Genomic DNA, 20337 nt, shown 5'->3' with positions numbered 1-20337 from the left:
GCACGCTTAAAAAACAACAACAAAAAACACGCAATGTCGACCTCATCAACTGATTCATTACAGGATTGGAAATCAGAGAGTGCTTTCATCGAGTGTCATCAATTCTGATAATAATAATGCAGTTTCGCTATGTTTCATTTTATCAACAGTGTATGCTTCGTGACGGTATTTTAGCATGTTTACTGATAAGAAAATAAAACAGTATCACATAACATACACTGATTACATCGAAAACGATCCGTTTCATGTTTTATTTATTAACTCCCCACAATACTCTATTCGGAAATCGATTTTGCTCATTCTTTGTTTTGACAGTGACATGTGTAGTTCGGTGTTTACGTTACCTTGGAGCATAACATATAACAAGCAAGTACACAACCAACAGCGGTGACTGTCTTTTAATCGAAATTAATTAATCAGGGAAACCATTTGCACTTTGTATCACTGTCTTGCACATTTCTCCTTGTTTGCATTTACTTGTCAACTGACCAGATCCATTCATCCTCCTACCCTATATATATATATATATATATATATATACATGTAGTTACCTTTATACATTTACATGTATATTTATAAATTTTTACGTCAATAGGAATCTAAAAATACGTATCAATGAATGCACGCGTGTTAACGATTAATATATATACAGCTTAAGATATTTAAGTTATTTACACCTGAGATTTTATGTAAGAGACGAGATAAAAAGCTAGGTAGCTAGTAATACAGAGCTCTGACACGTTAAACACTTAATTGGTACGATATGTAATAATCAATTAGGTGTCAAGTTTAGGTATATAGATAGTGATACAGGTTATACTCTTCATAACGTAATACCGAAGGTAACAGCTAGGTACATCATTGACGATGTTTTATTAACAGGATAACACAAACCACAATCACACTGTTATGTCATTATGAAATATACAAGGGAACATCGACATTGCATGTAAGAGTGATCGGTAGCTAGCGATGCATGTATGGTATCCATGTATTTGACGCGTGCTTGCACATACATGTAGACAGATACAAACATGTGCAGCGATTGCATAGTAAATACGTGAACCGGTAACACCGACAAAGCATGAGTAAGGTCAATAATTGATCTGATCGAATAACAGAAATTCTTGGATGATTTCTCACACAAACATATCTAGCCTGTATATTTGTGAACACCCGTTCTTCATGAACAGTGTTTCCAATGATACTTTGATCAAGGAGTTATGTGCCATAGACATCATACAACATATTAATTATGATGTTCGTTACATATTAATTAGATTATTACCAAATAAATATCGGTCTAAACATTTGGACTGTTCCAATGTCTCATAAACGAGCAGAGCTATTGGATGGCGTGTCTATTTGTGTAGTGAAGTTAAAATAAATCCATAATAGCTAGCTTTATCTCAGATTCGGTTATATTGGTATTTGTGGTATAACTGATCACCATAAATCTTAAGATACAGCTTTGTTTACGGTATCCAGGAAGTAGAGACAAGACAGGGCAAATACTCGCACATGTGTAACTATTTACGTTTAACAGAAACCACGCCCACTTCCGGTATTGCATAGCCTACACACATTGGCCTAATCATGGTTTCGTCTTCCTCTTTAGCTGCATGTTAGACTTCGTATTATTTTTGTGCAATCAGGGATTTCACCACTTGAAGTAATATGTAACTTTGTGGTCACTGGAAGTGTGCAGTTGTACAAGAGAAGTGGAGATGGCAGTTGCTGTCCCTGGCATGGGAGACCACGATCATCTCCAACAGTATTTTTTGGGCAAGTTGGAAGGAAATCCGTGTTACAAAGAGACCGATGCGTTCCTGAAATTGCTATTTGAAAGATCGACATTAAAACAAAAGAAAAGGGAACACGAACAAGCTGAAAAGTATGTGCATAGCTTTATTATATAGATTGTATTGGATATGACTAGTAGAAGGGAAGTAACTCTAGGTATTGCTGAGCCCTGTAAAGTAGTCTCGACCTGATCAAAGTTCCTCCCTTATTTCTTATTCAGTAGACCTATAATCGCCAATCAGAACGGCAAGACTTCCCACAGAAACGTATCATGGATAGATTAAAAGAATATATCTATCACCACTTTTATTTGAATATATTTATTACAAACGAAGTGTACATGTTTGACTTATTTTTGCTAGGTGGTTGTTTTGGGCAAGACATGAGTCCAAACTTAGGTGTGTGCGGGCCAGTGTCCCTGTGGGCGTGCTGCCCGAAGGTTTTGAGGGCGAATTGGTGGATATCAAAGTATTCTCGAGAGGGCCGGATGATGTGGTATACGATAACAACGACCTAATTAGGCGCAAGGTATTTAACCAGACTAAAGTACATATGTGTAAGCACTTAAAAACAATCTACGTAATTCCGTGGTCTAACTAATCATGTCCCTGGCAGAAAACAATCTACGTAATTCCGTGGTCTAACTAATCATGTCCTCGCCAGGGACAAAGTTTTCAAACTGGCCTCAATAGGCAATCAAAGGTAACATGGTTGTTTGTAAATTTTTTTTTTTATAAATATCTTGGGGTATCACAGTGTAAAACCGTCAACAGGGTACGAGGGTTTACTTTTCTTAATAAAACGTTAAGTAAAAGTAACTTAAAGTTGATCCATTAATGTATGCGACAGAATATTAAGAAAATACCTCCACTATATCTAAACATGTTTAACAATCTGCTAGGTCTTAATACACACTGATTTAATAGTCTGCTGGGTCTTAATACACAGGTATAAATTGATAATTTGCTAGGTCTTAATACACAGGTTAAACAATCTGCTAGGTCTTAATACACAAGTTAATGGTCTAAGTACACAGGTTAAACAATCGTCTTGGTCTTAATACACAGGTTTATCTATCTACAAGGGGTTTATCAATCTACCATGATTTTATATATGGTACAAGTTTGACTATCAGGTCTGTATACACATAGTTTATAATGTGTTAGGTCCTTAATACACAGGTTAATGGTCTAAATACACAGGTTAAACAATCGGCTTGGTCTTAATACACAAGTTTATCTATCTACATGGTCTTTATAAAGGGGTTTATCAATCTACCAGGATCTTATATACGGTACAAGTTTGACTATCTATCAGGTCTGTATACACATCGTTTATAATGTGTTAGGTCCTTAATAAACAGATCTATAAATCTTCCAGGTTTTATACACAAATTTTACTTTAAAGGTCTTCATATACAACTTCAATATTCTGCTATTTTTTATGATCTCGAAGGTTTATATGCATTGCCTTTATCAGACCCTACTGACTATGCTCATTAACAGGCTGACATTTGCAGGTAGCAAGGGGTAACTGTTTTCTTAACTTGACGTCAGGAGAAGAGACTGGAGTTTCATGTGTTCTCCAGGCGATGAAGAAGTTTACAGGGGGTCTTGGGGATGATGATGATCGAGAGAGCGGCGACACCTTTGTCTGGCAAAAGTACTTCACAAAGGTATGTTCTACACCCCTCCCCGCAGAAATATGACTGACCCTTTTCTGACAAAAGTACTTCACGAAGGTATGTTCTACACCCCTCCCCGCAGAAATATGACAGACCCTTTTCTGACAAAAGTACTTCACAAAGGTATGTTCTACATCCCTCCCCGCAGAAATATGACAGACCCTTTTCTGACAAAAGTACTTCACGAAGGTATGTTCTACACCTCTCCCCGCAGAAATATAACAGATCCTTTTCTGACAAAAGTACTTCACAGAGGTATGTTCTACACCTCTCCCTGCAGAAATATGACAGACCCTTTTCTGACAAAAGTACTTCACGAAGGTATGTTCTACACCCCTCCCGGCAGAAATATAACAGATCCTTTTCTGACAAAAGTACTTCACGAAGGTATGTTCTTCACCTCTCCCTGCAGAAATATGACAGATCATTTTCTGACAAAAGTACCTCACAAACTTTGACTTTATTTCTGAACACATGAATTTTGATGTTTCCATATCATCACATGTATTTTTAAATTGATGCTAATCACTGAGATTGAATTATTTTGTATTTTACTTGTATACTGACTTGTAAATTAACTTTATTGAACCCATTGTTCCTTTATCCTCTGATGAATATATGTCCCATTTGTTAAATCTCAGACAGATTTATTTCTCTATTGCCATACTGTATTTGACTTTATTCTTTTATTTTCGTGTCGAAGATTCTCATCCCTTCACCATTATTTATCAGGATGTTGTTTGAGAATTTTTGAAGGTTCTACAAATATTCTAATTTCCCCAATTGTCAGGTGGCAAGGATGCTTATAAGATTATTTACGGTGATTGAATTTGACATTGATATTTTATATCGTCTTCTTGGTATTTTATTCTAAGAGAAATTTTATAGTCTCAGTGATATTGAGATTTTAATGGAAGTTAAATTGTAAGAAGGAAATATTTTTATTTTTGATGATGGCATTGCACAAAAAAAAAAGACACAAAGTTAAACAAAGTCTGATTCATGTCCCTGCTTCCCCTGTAATAAATGAGTAAATGTATTCCTTATTAATTTGTTAATATTGATGTTTTGTCATATTAGTCTCTAGATGATGCATCTGTTGTCATAGCAACAAGGAAAGCCAATGGAGAAGCAGCACATTTGAGCTGTCGTTTGATTGGTGGAGAGTATGTGTTGTGTGGAGGCTCCAAAAATGTTCACATGTTGTTCAGGAGAAAAGGTAAAAATTACTGACTGTGAATCAGGAAAAAAGCTGTTTCGTTCATGTACTTTTTTACAATGGTCATTTGGGACCATCAGGTTTAAAGGTGGGTATTTTTTATGAAAAAGAATTAAATTTAAGATCTTAATGGATTAATAAAGTACAACAAAAATTAATCTGATTTGTACTTTCTCTTTGGATAAACAGTAATGTTGTGGCGTCAGTTGATGCTGATATCACTGTTTTGTTACGTGTTTATTGTTTCTTGTACAAAAAACTCATATACTGTATTTTTATTGAAGAGGACATAACAAAATATGTGGAGCCTCGCTTCCGTATCGCCAGAGAGGTGTGTGCCACGATCATGGATTCCATAGATAAGATGAAATCAGAGGAAAAGGAAAGGTAAATTAGCCATTAATGCTCTATCTGCTGCCTTATTTTATCTTGAACATTGCAAAAAAATGATAATTTAAAAAATGAATATATGTATTTCTTATATTTCTACCAAAAATGCCTAAATGAGACTTGCAAACACATCCAACTGTATGTATGATTTTGTATCCGTGCAGATTGTTGAAGTTCCTGGTTATAAGTCAATACACAGGTGTGTTTGAAATCCTTGCACCTGACCATCAACATGTGGAAGATCTTTCTCACCTGCCTGGGTAAGTAGAGAGCTGTATAGACTGGTCAAAGGGAGATAATTTGAAAAAGTGAAGCAGTTTTTATCTGAGATTTTCTTGGTATTCTTTTAAGAGTTTCCATTGTGTTTTAGTTAAACTGTTTATACAATTTATGAAATAATTTATTATTTAGACAACAAATAATGTCAAGGGCAGAACCATGAAGGCAAAATATGACTATTTAAACTCACTTATGAGGAAATTGTTGGAATAAATGCCGTTATCCGTAATGTTTGTAAATTCTTTTATGCAAAATTTGCACTCTGTAAGAAATAATCATTTATCACTATTTGTTGTTAAATCCTTTTGATCTCATGAAAATTATCCTAACTTCACATTTATGTATTTGAGAGCTGTAGAACGTTATCATTTCAGTCCGGAGTTACACTTCATCACCTGGACACGCTGTGACCTTGACCCTTCCGGAGAGGATGTGGCCGCTGTTCCTCCCCACATTAGCATAGAGGTAAGAATATATGGCTCCTCCACATTGTATGATATTGCTTTCAGATCCTCCTGTCTGCCTGTCATCTAGTTTATTTCTGCTCTATAACGTATATAATTTGAACCCCATCTGCACCAAACTTCATGAGATTGTTGCACTTGGGAAGATATTTGTTTTGTCATTCCATAAAAAAGTCTAGGTCATTCAAGGTGTATTCCTAATAAGGCCAATGGTTTGTGTATATTACTTTCATGTTTCTAATTTGACATTCACCAAACTTTAAAAAGTTGTTGGTTTAAAGCGGATAGCTATACTTTTGGTAACAACCTTCAGAACTTCTCCCTTTAGAAATCGGAATTGACATGTCACATTTGTTTCCTTATCTTCACCAGTATATATTTGATGTGTTTTCTTACAGATAGCGCGAGCTTTAGGTCTAAAGACGGTCAAGTATGACAGAGTGGCCATACCAAACCTTGACAAAAGGATGAAAGAGGTAAAGAAGGGATCATCATCAACATCTGTTAAGCTTCATAAACAGTTAACACCTGGTATAACTGTATATCGGGAACTTTTTGCTGTACTTTAACTTTCGTATTTTTAGTGGAAATCACTCAGACAATTCTGAATATTGTCATCAATTGGACAGGTCACTGTGATGTAATTGAAAACAGAACTTTACTATAACACTCCTTATCATCTCACTAGCTGCTATACTTCTGTACCGAACATTTACTGTTATGTTTGTCCTATAAGGGTGTAATTAGTCAAAGGTCAAGGTTGCTGATTCTAAAAGAAAAAGTAAAATTTCAATGTTGTATGTCTTGTCATCACTGTAGCGGCCATATTTCTAGCACAAGTCCAAATATTGGCAACATAAATCAATGTCACTGTGACCAAAATCAGGGTTTTATTGTGAGAATCCTTGTCATGAAAGTTCAATAAATATATATTTCCTGGACTTGCCTTAAAAAGATCCAGCATCATCATTGTCGGTCCAATCACCATCCGAATCGCTGTGATTAAAATTATAATTTAACAGAATCGGTCTTGCGGCTTTAATTTTGAACAACTTTTTTTTAAAACTAAATACATACATGTAGTTCAAGCAGGGGGTGGGGTATTGTGAGCCTTGAGGTTTCACTATCTATCCACGTGTAGTTATTGCCTGATAAAAGTGAATTTTTCATTGTTTAGATACGAGGAGGATACCAGTTTGAGGGAGAAGTATTGTACTTCCTCGACAGCCAGGGAGTGGTCATGGGACTGCTGAAGAAGAAAACGGTGTGGTAAGGTTATACATTGTTAGAATTAGCTTTAACTATTTATCTGATGTTACTTTATAACTTATCCTCCTAGTACAATGACATATAGCTGGTCCAGGGCCTGTATTCATGAAACTATTCTCATACTCAAGCATGGATTCTGTGCTCAAAACAGTATTCTTGTAACTGGCTTGAATCATACCAAACAATCCAATAGTCAAATGTTAACATTGAAATCAGCATTTTGCTGTTAGACTCTTCGAATGATTTCCAAATCATTGACAAAATGTTTTTTTTTATTAATTTCTAATTAGAAAGAACAAGATATGAGGCTTGAGTACAAAATCCATGCTTGAGCACATGAGAACGGTTTCATGAATATGGGTCCCGTACTAGATTGTTGTACATGTATTAATATGTCTTTCAGTAATAAACATTGTTTTTATGATTCATTTAATTATCCAAGCAATTTTTGTTAATGATATATCCTGTGCAAATAGTTATTGGACAAAAAAGAAACACACAGACCCCCACAATATTTGTGACTGTTTTATAAAGAGAAATATGTTTCTTTTTGATCCATTAAATATTAAAAAAACTTTAAAAGCAGAAGGATTGTTTCATTAAAAAATAAGGAGTTAGGGTAGCATAAATAACTTTTCTGAGTTAGAAGAATAGGTTCAATGTAACTTCAGCAATTTAAAATAAAAACTGTTTTTATCAATTCTGCAAACATCTGATGACTCAATTGGAAGATATGGTATGAATTTGTTCTGCAAATGGTCAAAACAAAAAAAATCACTGAAAATCACATATTTATGTTAAATTAGTATCTTTGATTGATCATAGTATAAAAACGAACACAGGGACATAATAATTCTTTATTGCATTTTCTTCTGTAATAGAGGTCATTATTTTTCAATGCCTCTGCTAGGAGTCGAACCTGGGATCTCGGCTTACTAGTCTTACTCTCTACCAAAAGAGCTAAAGAGAAATTAACCTTAGCCGAGTCGTTAGGAAGTTACTAGGATGACATACTCCCCTTCCAGGAAAGAACTCCTCCCAAGTTTTCCTGGGGTCATAGCAATTCCTTTGCAAGTATCGCCGAGTATTTTTGTCATATCTCCCAAGTCCCTATGTGGGCGCAAATGTAACAAAGGTAATTATTTTTTTCAATGCCTCTGCTAGGATTCGAAACCTGGGACCTTGGTTCACTAGTCTTACGCTTTACCAAGTGAGCTGAAGAGAAATTCTCCCTAGCCGAGTCAGTAGGAAGCGGCTATTATTTTACCAGGGTGACACTACCATGCCATTAACTACTTTTTCATAAAATGCATAAGAAAAAAAGTTGAATACAGGAATTTTTTGACTTCCCAGAAGTGCACATCCTTAAATTCAAACAAAATTAACAATTTTTGTCACATCAGTGAATTCTGGTTGTGTATACATGGTCAGTATTATAAATATTTTCAATGTATAAGGAACCAAGTTTTCTAAAGTAATAGATTGTCTGTTTTTTCCTAGGTATATCATGTGCCGAGCAATCAGGGAGAAATTACGGGCTGCCTGCATATCACTTACCAAATACAGGGAGCAGTTCACTATCAACAGAGTACTGAAAAAGGTAGGAGCAGTCAACTTTATAAATCATCAATTCAGGTCAACCAGCTGTCTTTCTTCCTTGTTTGTGATTTATAACCATATTTTTAATATGATGTCATTTAAATAATCCCTATGTAGGTCAATTGCCAGGTACTTCTGTTTTTTCTCTGGGTGCTCTGGTTTTCTTCCATCACCAAAACCTAGCACATATCATATCAAACTAGAATTTTGTTTTTGTGAACAAAAACATGTCTCTCCTTATTAGCCAATAGAAAAACTCTGGTATAAAAAAATAACAAAGAGCCATATCGCTTTATATAGAGGGGCACGAGACCCGAATTTAGAATTCGACACTCCTACTTACCCAAGATACATTAAAACTTTAGCAAGTTTGGTCAACGTAGGTGAAACTAGAACACTGACAGGTCAGTAAGGGCCCCGTCTTGTGGCGATATATCCCCCATAATCATCAAGAAGCAATCTGTTTGATTAAGATATCTTTAATGGTTTGAAATTTACGGGCCAGACAAGAATTTACTGAAAATGTGCACTTCTTTGACTTTGAGGTGAAGGTCACAGTAACATAATTTCAGTGCACTGCACACATTCTGTGGGTGATGCATGCATACCTAAAGTTTCATCAAGATATCTTTGACGGTTTAAAAGTTATGGCCCGGACAAGTTGCGATTAGAAGAACCAGAAGAAGAAGAAGAAAAAGAAGAGCCAGAAGAAGAACCAGTACTAATACAATATGTCTCCCTTCTTTCGAAGGGGAGGCATAATTAACAAAGCCATGTGAATCAAAAGAAGGTTACTGCTTTGCTACATTTAACTATTTTCTACTTTGTCAATGTTCTGTCTTATGACATCGTTGTTTAAGCTGAATATTTGGTTGACCAAGTTAATGAAAGTTTGAAGATACCATTTCTATAAAGTTGAGTTTGTGTGTTACAGACAGAGGGGAGAATCAATGAGATACAGAAATGGTTAGCCCTAGATGATGACACCGTCAACTTCTGGAAGGTAAATAGAATCACATCTTATAGTGATGTTACGAATTAGCTCATTCATGAATTAGGATTTCTTATCATTTTTCAAACATAAGATTAATACATGAATGTAAAGCCAAGACCTTCTGTAATGTAATGTAAATGTTAACACGCGAGCCGTACACAATTTTTCTCACACCTCAGACAGAGCTATCCCACGTTATACCCCATGCTAGATTTGTCTATCTCATCCGATCTGTCTTGTACCTTTACGAGACATTTTCGCGGAATTTTTACACTGCGATGTATTCATCCAAGCGTTAACTGCTTGAAATTGGCACTTTGCATTATAAATGTTTTGTTTTGTCGTTATATGTGTAGTTTTGATGTTGTTAGATATTTGATGTTGTAGATACAATATAATCTACACTGTGAAGAACATTGTAATCTATGTAAGGACGGACTACATTTTACGCAAAAGCGTAAAGTGTAGCTTTAATAGTGAAGAGGTCATTATCATTTGAGGCCCAAGGCGGGATACTCGTAGTTTTTAGCAAAATTGAATAGTACTTTTAGAACTAAAAGGTGAGAGAAAAAAAATCATTTACCTGTAACTGAGCAGGCTAAGATTCTGTAACATCCCAACCTCGACTAACGCCTCGGTTGGGATTTTGTTACAGAATCTTAACCCTCGAATGAGATAACCCGATCTCGCTCAGTTACAGGTAAAAGATTTTTATTAGTCTGGGACATGCAAGCATATATGTGTCTGAATATTTTTACATCCACATTAAGCTTGCTCAACATGACCATCGGTTCTAGATCCAGTACATTGTATCATTATTACGTTGTCTTATAGGCACTGTAGTAAACACAAAGTATATATCGGTATGTGTATATACATGATGTATATTCAATTACATTTTCATGTGGTAGAATAGATATACTTAACTTGGCTAAGCAGCCTTCCTTATATCTTAAAGCTACATTTCTCATCCTTGTTAATATGTATTCCAACATAATAAACACACAAATGTTGATCATATCTTAAGTTATAATTATCAAATTTGATTATTTTTGACAGTGTCTTGGGAAAAAATTCCTACGATGGACATTGAATCAATATGAAGAAGGTTCTATCAAGATGGATGAGATCGCTGACAAATTCCCTGTTTTATGGTAATCTTTGTCTTTTAGCCATTATAATTATATTTTTTTTTAATGCACTTACCAGGTAAGCAATGGAAATTTCACTGTGTATAGATTACTATTGTAGTACTCTATTTTAGCCATTGTAATTACACTTTAAAGGGGCTAGTCGGGGAAAAAAATGTCATGTTTGCTAAAATGTCATACACATGTTTAAAATACCTTCTTATGAAATATACCGATTCAAATTTTGCTGAAATTCACTCCCTAAGAGTAAAAAATACAATTATATTAAAGAAATCCTAAATCGTCACCTGACAGTCTAAAACTCTCAATTGACCCAGATCAGTGATGTAATTTTACCGCACGCGCGTCATCAAGGCTAAATGTAAACATTGCGGAGAAAGAAAAAGATGCATGCAAAAGTTATGACAGGCACGACGTATCAATACCGTTATATATAACAACAACGTATAGGTAGGAATACTACACTTGCATCATACATGACCTTTGAAAACAATTATTTACATGTAGTATTGCTGTCTTGTCCGCTAGCTGAGTCCGACATGGCACATGACGGCATGTTGTTGTTGTTATCTTCACTGCCTCACTTTCGAAACAACCACGTGACATATATAAATAGATCCGCGCTGAATTTACGTGGGGCTTCCCCGAGATTTCAGTGGTCAAAACTGGACAATGCAAGCAGAACTCGACCATTATATTGCTGTAGTATAACTTTTAGAAAGCCAGCTAATGCATTTAGACCCATTTATTTTGTATTTTTTCCCCCCGACCAGCCCCTTTAAATGCACATTGTGTATAGAATGCTATTATATTTAAGCCATAACACTGTATTCCGTCTTTGCATATTGCAGAGTTATCTTCTCTTGTGAGCAGGTATTGATTGTTACGTCATTGGTTTGTGTGAGAAAATTACGTCGTTTTCTTAAAAATTGTTGACATTACTCTTACAAACAATGCAACTCTGCAATACGCAAAGATGGAATAGAAAAATATTGTACTACAATATTATTATTTTCCACATATTTGTTACAGAAATACAATTCATATTACTGGGGTATACTCCAGCAGTGTTAAAAACAGCCTAGTACACCTTCACAGCAGTTTTGATGTCGTTTTTAATTATAAGCATAAATGATAATTATAATACTGCGTACAGTGTAACAGCAGTAAATATATTTGGCATTTGAAGGAGTTTTGATTTTCAATGGTGTTGAATCAAATTTCACCCCTTTGTAACTTAGTAGACTCTACTATGCATAGATCTGGATGAATCCATTATGGTCTACAGTGGTGAAAGGGTTTATATTTATATGATAATATATTTGTCAGCTGTGATTTTTTACCAGCAAATTGATTTAAGTAATTGTTTTGTTACTTCTAGGACATCATTTCTTCAAAGTACACACGAATGCGATGATTATTCTGCTGTAAAGAAGAAAGAAATAGCTGGAGGAGTGGGAGATAACTCTACTAATTCAGGAAGTGATAACACTGAACATCACGAAACAAATGGCAATCTAAAGAGAGACACACACAGTGATGAAAATTCATCAGAAGGAGGAGCAGCTATTATAACTGGTCCAGAGAGTAATGATCCAGAACTTACTCAGATGTGTAGCAATTTAAATGATGACAATAGTGATGGAACTTCTCAAACTAGGAACCGATTTTCTCTATTACAGGACGAGACACAATCCGACATTACAGATCAAATGGCAGCTACACAACTAAACAAATGTGATGACACCCCTCATTGATGTTGGTTGTTTGTAGGGTTTTACAGTTATATAACTAAACAGGTTTAATGTGTCTTACATCGAATGATTTCTTATACCATACCTGGGATAGAATGGTGGTTAACCACAAACATACTCAATCATTTTACGTCCATCTTATCTACTTTTTATGTAAATCTCAATACTGTATAACAGGAAGAAACAGGTAATTTTCATTGGGGTTTTATTTTCTTATTTATTTTCTTATCGTAATGGCCTGTTATGATACCTTTGATGTAAATATTACTTTTCTCCTCCGAGGGTTGAAACAAATCAATGCAGTACTAATAGTCTAGAATTATTTATTTAGAACAGCTGACTTGATACTCATAGTATTTATTTAAGTATGGTATGGGGGTGACTTAACCTTACTTCGAACATAATTCAAATGGCATGCTCAAGGCTTTGCAAAAGTTATGTCCCTTTGTATAGATGGCACTAGTTTCATTTTGCAATTATATTACCTCATTTACCATTTGTCTTTAATATGTATCTTGATTCTTCAAACGTTATATATGTTGTTTGTATTTTCCAGTTCCCTTTTACAAATTATATCTATCTACATTGTACTAGAATTGTTTCACCCCAAAAACAATGTTTTATCATCACATGATATATATTTTTTACTACATTCTAATTGAACTGTACAAAATAATGTATATTAAATACATGTAGCTTGGTAAATGTTGAATACAAATTATGTAGTTAATTTATCTGTCCCAAGGGAAGAATGATCTACTAATCTCTACATGCCCTAGAGATGAATTTTAAACAATGAGAATACCTTGCCAGCTTCATTATTGTTTTATATATATAATTGAATCATCATGAATGATACCACAGCCAGCGACATATTTAGCTTACTATATCTACTCTAAACATACTTGTTTGTATCTATTATATTGAGCTTGGTTTGCATTACAGTGAGGGTCAGTCTGTCCACCAAGCTCTGTACCTTTCCAGCCAATTCTTCTATCATTCTCATACTGTATACCAGGGAACTTTCACCCTATGCCATTGAAATTCCTATTCTCTTGGTGCTTAGTTTACCCTTCACATTTGATTACTGTGTTTTTATTAGGTTTTTTACTTACATTTGCTGTACTGATAAATTTGCCCGCATTACCGGGGGCAAAAGTTCAACTTTCGTGGTATACAGTATCAAACGAGGGACATGGATCTTAATATCTCCTTCATAGATGTTTAGGTTGCCACTGACTATTCCTGTCCTTTTCAGGGTATTTTATGTACAATTTGAAGAGATGAATGGGGCCACATTGCATTTTATGGACATGATGTACAGTTGTCTATTACAGTGTCATTTCAAATTACCAATGAAATGCTATTTCTCCCCCATTTGGTCATACAGCTCGGGTAATGTTGCCAGCATGCTGGCTCCACCAAGTGACAGCATTGGCAACATGCCTACCTAGAATGTGGTAATAAGTCCACGTTGTGGAGAATACTCAGTTGCTGCACCAATCAGTCATTGGGCCAGTCATACATTCAAGTATTGGCCTATTTCATATCACAGATATTACCTTGATCTTACCCCCATTTTTTCATGTTACACAAACAGTTTGTTTAATAGCGGTTCCATCGCCTGCAGGTTTAAATTTAATTCATCAAGACAGCTTTTCAGCTCTTGTCTTTTACTCAAAAAGGTCAGCGACAGACAGTAGGCAATTCTTGGTCTGAAAACTTTAATAAATCTTCTGAAATTTATGTGATGTGTTTGTTATCTGTTATGAAGCATTAATATTAAAATCTAGAATTTATGAGTAACACATTCTCAGGTTCACAAACTAAACATGTAAAGTTTCAGATTTTGCAAAACAATATTCTTATTTTCCACCCCATTAATTTTTACAAGATCATTTGTGTGTACTTAAAAAACACCAAAATCAATCAAATATACAATGTCAGATTTATTTCAATGAAGTTAATCATTAACAGAAATATATATAATACAATCATTATGAATGATATTGTGTATGTGCTTCTGACAAGCTGCACAATATCTGGGTCAATATGACCACACAAGAATCACATTAGTATATTAACCTGCTTAACCAAGATTTTGTATCCACCTAATATCTGTCATGTGTTTCAATTCCTGCTTACTACTACGAGTCTCCAGCAAAGATTTAAATAAAACTGTATTCTCTCTTTATCAATATTCAGATTAGAACAATGTAATACTCCAAAACCGTCTATCACTGTTCTGAGAAAACAACAAATTCTCCAACAACCATTTGCAGGATGGCTACACATCTGAGAAACGGTCATTTCACATGTTAAGAGCAGACTTTTAACATTACCTGAAACACAAGAAGACTGAAGTCTGTAATATCTGGCCAACACACATGTGTAGCCTAACCGTGACTTTCATCATAGTAATGAGCACTTTTAATGATGAAATAGCACTATCACTCGTTTGCCTACAATTTACTTCTACTTTCACTTTCCACTTTTACTCTTGGTGTCTTTCTTATCTTCCGTTTTGCTCTTATCTGAATCTTTCTTATCAGAGTCTTTTTCCTTTTCCTCTTTTTCCTTTTTCTCCTTCTCTTTCTTTTCTTTACTTAAGTCCTTCACCTCACTTTTCTCGGCTTCTCGGTTCTGTAACTTGTTGCCTATGAGATTGTGTAAGGCTATTACAGACCTAATGAGCGAGGCCAGATACACTACCAACATCTGATCATTGGTTTTCACATACACTGATTTAACAAAGTCTTGGAGATTGATATCTGGGAGGAGGTTGAATACATCCTGAAGCTGGTAGATGATCTGATGGTTTACTGGTAACTGTTGTGATGTAACTTTCTGTAGGTAATTGTTAATGTCTGTGATGTGGGAATGTAAACCCTTCAGACCCATCAACTGGTTAGTGATCCTCTGAGACAAAGAGCCTACAGTCGTGTCTTTTATATCCCTGTAATAAACAATTATCCATGTTCAACGTTGGGTAGAGCAGTATTTTTTTTGTCTAATAGCAGTATTTTTCTAAGGTATTTGACGATCTTTCACTTTCCTTTGCTTGAAAACTTTAAACATGACTTTCTATATATTTTTTGATGTGTATGGTAATAATAACTACCCATATCATAAGAATATAATTAAAAAAAATATATTCAGGGATCGATTTTCGGAGCATGAACATCGTTTTCCCCCCAGATTTTTTGGGTACGCAAAATATTTGAGTAGAAGCTTTTCCCCCCCCGATTTTCAGCCTCAAAAAGTACCTGCGCAAATTACACAGGTGCGCAAATTACATGGGTTTTTACGGTATGAACAAAAAGGAAAAGTATTGAATGAAGAAAGGAAGATTTTTTTTTATCAAAAAGAAAATTTAACCCAAATCCCAGCGGGAATAGGGATGAGGTACACCCTCAAATATGTAGGGGGGAGAAATAAAAGGATACATTACATCCAAAGTAAAACTGTTTTATGAATTTTCTAAGCAAAAATAAAAGCTTAATAGAGACATTTGATGAAACGTATTACACACAATGGGTAAGAACAGATAATATATTTGATTATTTAGTCAATAAGAGTTAGACAACTGTCAAATTACCTGAGCAGATGTTCCACTCCAACCTCCTCTGCCTCCTCAGCTCCAATCTCACTTGGCACATGATCAAATGTCTTGGATGTTGGGGTACCATCCTACAATGATAATGTTTAAAATAAAGTTTCAGGGTAATCAGAGGAGAAGTGTTCTGTAGCGCTACTGACATTGTCAAGGACTTATACATATATTGGCAGATTCCTATACCCTCGAGGGTATACTAATTTTGAAAGATACAACTTATATGAAAAAACAAATGTTCTTATTGATCATGCAAGTGCTTTGAAAGATCCATGTACACCCCATCCAGTCACACTGACAGTTACACTATTGGTTTGTAAAATCAAACATTTTCTTAACTCCCCACAGTATTGTTCTCAATTAGAAAGAAACAGTTGGCTGTAGAATCATAGTAAACAAAAACAATGAAAATTTTATAAAAATCAAAATGTTCAGGTAAAGGTCAGAGGTCAATGTAAGAAAAAAATCCTTAACATCCTGTACTCATAGAGGGGCAAAAACAAAACTATCTGAAAGTACCTGTGAATTTACACTACAGTAACATACATCACATCACTTTGTGAGCGCTTATTAAATTTCTCTGTTCACACTAATTGGTAAACTCAAGAGATCTTGAATATATATGTGTAGTCTGGGCAAAGAGTTATTATTACAGACAGGTTTGACTGTTTATCAGTGATGTAACAACACATCCAGGATTGAGGATTTAAAACGTATTTTTGGCTTACAGCTCTATCTGAATTGTGAATATTTTATTTTGTGTACTGGGGGGAGGGTCTTGAGGTCTCAATGTAGAAAATTAATTTCCTTTTGTAACGAAAAAAGAATGGTTAACTTGTGATGTCAACTTTACAACGTAACGCAACTTACATCATGAACCTCCTCCACAGATATGTAAGCCTCTGTTGGCAGGCCGAGGTCTTTTGGCTTTGCATCAATTACGACGAGAACCGAGTTTGGGCAGTATCTCCTGATCAGCTCATTGATAGCAACATCGTTCTGGTCAAGTTTTGGGCCAGTATGGTACCATCCAACAACCTTTTCTCGTGCTAGAATTATAAATCAGCTACATGTTCATTTTGACAACTTTAATAGTATAATCGATGTGTTGAACAATACAATTCTTTTCCCACCAATGTAATTTCACAACTACAATTTTATTACATTTGTTTATTATTTTGTTCTGGTTCACACCATAAGATATAACATACATTGTATTAACATTTAATCAATTAGAAATTACATTTACTATATAAATCACAAATTGGCAATGCTACTGGTGAATCAGTCATTATGGGAATATGGACTATGTGTCATATCATTACATACATATATCATTATGTGTATTGTTTACTTCAATTTTTATTTAATATGTCTGACCAAGCACTTGATGATCTCAATTTTGAGGATTTGCCCAGATATAAAATTCTCAAGCAATTCTAGTTTTGATTTTGCAGTTAACCAAGATTGCTAATGCTAAATATGACAAAAAGATAACATGTAAATAGTCACTGCTGAAAATAACACTTCCACCAAATTATTTTACCATTGACCTTCTTGAACATGCCATACATGCTCTCCAAGTAGTCATGATCCAGGAACCACACACTTTTGTCCTTGTCATCTTCATCAAATGGTACTGTAAAGACACATAGCATAAGTAGTAATAGCTATCACAATGATATAGAAATTGGAATAACAACCAGCAAGGCAACTGAACTTTGGATTTACCACAGAGATTAATGTATAGAATTGATATTACTAGTCGTGATGATGACGTTACTTTACAAAGAATATGTACGAACTTGGTCGGAACCAAACAAACTGTTTGACTAATGAGGGGTATTCGAGTAAACAGAGTTTGAGGAAGTGGAGTTTTACTGTACCTTATTCTCTCAAAGTTTTGGCCTAAAGTTATCTTTCAAATTGCATGTTTTGGCAAATATTTATGTCTAAATTATGTTATATAGTTGTTTCAAAAACTAGCTTCACTTTTCACTAGTCAGCAAGATAATGCTGGTCCTTGCTAATAAATGGAGGCTATTGTGCAGCCAGGGGCAACCTGAACAGGGCATTTGTAGCTACAGCTGTCAAGAAGGGACTCTGATGACTTCACATTTCAGTGAACAAGTCTTAACTGTTTTCAAGTTTCCAATCCCCACAATTTATGTCCCTGTTTTGGATAGTAGTATTGGGGAGTAGATTAAATTGTTTATGGTATAGGTAAAGGAGTGTTTGCATGTATCGCTAGGTGTATCTGTAGCTAAGGTCATATCCGTATACTCAGCTTGATAACTACAGTACTGCTTTTACTCAAGTCAGTATGAGGTGCATCCTTATGATTCCGTGTATGGAGGACAGGCCATAGTAGATTGTGTAGCATGTCTGTAACTTGTCCGAATTATTCTGATGTTTTTTATCAACTTTTTTTTTATATCAGTCTGCCCTCTATAACATGCGGAAAATAAGTGACCCGCGCCAGGGTCGCTCTTCAAACTGATATTTTAAAAACAAATCGTCACTTTCACACACATGTTGCAACTGGATCGAAAGATCTATTCTTTATGCACTGGATGGTATCAATAACATGTTTTAAAGATCATTACGAGCAGTATTTCCCAACATTTTATAATTATGATTTTGATTACTATAATCGACGGCTTGGCACACGTGTGTGAATAGAACTCGACAGATTGTGAAGCGTCTTCAAACTATATCTCTAAAATTATTGATTAAGTACGCGACATCAGAAGATGTGTTATTCATATAACTATGATACACCTTTACAGCGCTGGACACAGTCGGTCGCCTGGTCGCCAAAGGCGACCAAAACCTTGGGCGACTAGAAATTGTCAAAAGATGGATGTTACTGGCCAAAAAAAATCTTTAAGCGAGTACATTAGTATACTCATAATCGTAGTTTACTCCCATAAATTAACCACCCCAACTTTGGAATACCCAACTTCAGGTAGATTTGTAGAAAAATGATTGAGTTATCGTGAATATTATTTTACGACTTTACAAAGCTATACGCCGTGTCACATATGTGTACGTAGGGTAGGGCTTCGCATAAGTGAACACAGTTAGACCAGATTTTATTGTAGAACTCTCAGCCACACTCTTGAACGAGCATGTAACCAGACCCTAAAGACGTGGTTCAACTCAGGGTCCGTTATATGGTCGTGTGACTGATCGATTTAATGTTGGTGTTTAAAAAAAATCCTTAAGTACTTATAGTTTTAAATGAAGACTAAACCTAATTTAAATGGTCACTTTACATGCTAATACACACATTTGCCACGCCGCGATCGTAAAAATTCAATTCATCGTTAACTCAGGTCATTTTATCAAATTGAAATTTGGTACGGAGGTGTATTATAGTCATATTAACAACATATCATCTGATGTCGCTTACTTTATTCAGTATTTTTAAAGATTTTACCTGGCGACGCTTGTTGTCGGTTGAAGACGCTTTTAAGGGTGACCAAAAAAAAGTCGATAAAACGTCGGAATAATTTAGACTAGTCTGTAACTGGATTTATGTGTTGCGGTATGAGCTGTTGATGTAGCATGCGGTTCTTCTTTGTACCTTTTTACTATTTATTTTATGTTGTTTGTGCAGTGTGTGTGCCAGAATCAGTGACTGAAAACCATTCTATTTTGTGTTATCAATTACCTTTTAGGTTAATTGCCGTTATTTAAAAGAGAAAGCTTTCTATTTCGGGAAGAATAGGGAATATACATTTTCAATGCAAACACTCAACGAATATACATACTGAGTATTTCACAGTTATTGAGTTATACCTGCAAAACTATTTGAAACGTCAAGAACTCCTTGTCTATTTGAGCCAAGAAGAACACCAACAACTCGTTTCACATTTCCAACTTTCCCCATCCGATTAAAGTGGTCCACCACGCTTAGAAGGACCAACGGGTGGACAACCACCTTGGATATCTTCGATGGGTCTGTAGGCGGCATTATGGTTGCTACAATTATCTTCTTTCGTATGTAACCGGCGAGTTACAATTTGCTGTCGATGACTCTTCAACTTTCCGACAATGGCGTGAGGCGTGCTTCCGGCGTTTTTCCCGGAAGTAAGAAAAATTAATACACTTTA

General features: G+C 35.3%; 2 protein-coding genes across 3 annotated transcripts; one reads left to right on the top strand and one right to left on the bottom strand.

Annotated features, from left to right (window-relative positions):
* The first annotated feature begins 1556 nt into the window (after positions 1 to 1556).
* LOC110453614 lies at positions 1557 to 14954 on the top strand. Of its 2 annotated transcripts, XM_021502630.1 has the most exons (13): positions 1557 to 1894; positions 2166 to 2331; positions 3323 to 3478; positions 4568 to 4706; positions 4991 to 5093; positions 5261 to 5356; positions 5750 to 5840; positions 6238 to 6315; positions 7017 to 7108; positions 8609 to 8708; positions 9642 to 9710; positions 10761 to 10855; positions 12234 to 14954. In XM_021502630.1, the coding sequence occupies exons 1-13, from the start codon at positions 1728 to 1730 to the stop codon at positions 12607 to 12609; spliced, it is 1728 nt and encodes a 575-aa protein (XP_021358305.1). In that variant the 5' UTR covers positions 1557 to 1727; the 3' UTR covers positions 12610 to 14954. The 2 variants fall into 2 exon arrangements, with proteins under 2 accessions (XP_021358305.1, XP_021358306.1); XM_021502631.1 differs by lacking the exon at positions 1557 to 1894 and having other exon boundaries at positions 2270 to 2331; positions 3309 to 3478.
* Positions 14539 to 20296, bottom strand: LOC110453615 (26S proteasome non-ATPase regulatory subunit 7-like). Its single transcript, XM_021502632.1, has 5 exons — positions 20024 to 20296; positions 17766 to 17858; positions 17090 to 17268; positions 16205 to 16296; positions 14539 to 15562 (listed from the first exon to the last, which is right to left on the bottom strand). The coding sequence occupies exons 1-5, from the start codon at positions 20196 to 20198 to the stop codon at positions 15088 to 15090; spliced, it is 1014 nt and encodes a 337-aa protein (XP_021358307.1). The 5' UTR covers positions 20199 to 20296; the 3' UTR covers positions 14539 to 15087.
* Between the last annotated feature and the right edge of the window lie 41 nt (positions 20297 to 20337).

This window comes from Mizuhopecten yessoensis, unplaced genomic scaffold (assembly GCF_002113885.1).
Source record: "Mizuhopecten yessoensis strain PY_sf001 unplaced genomic scaffold, ASM211388v2 scaffold7473, whole genome shotgun sequence".
NCBI lineage: Eukaryota > Metazoa > Mollusca > Bivalvia > Pectinida > Pectinidae > Mizuhopecten > Mizuhopecten yessoensis.
This window is presented reverse-complemented; position numbering and strand designations above follow the sequence as displayed.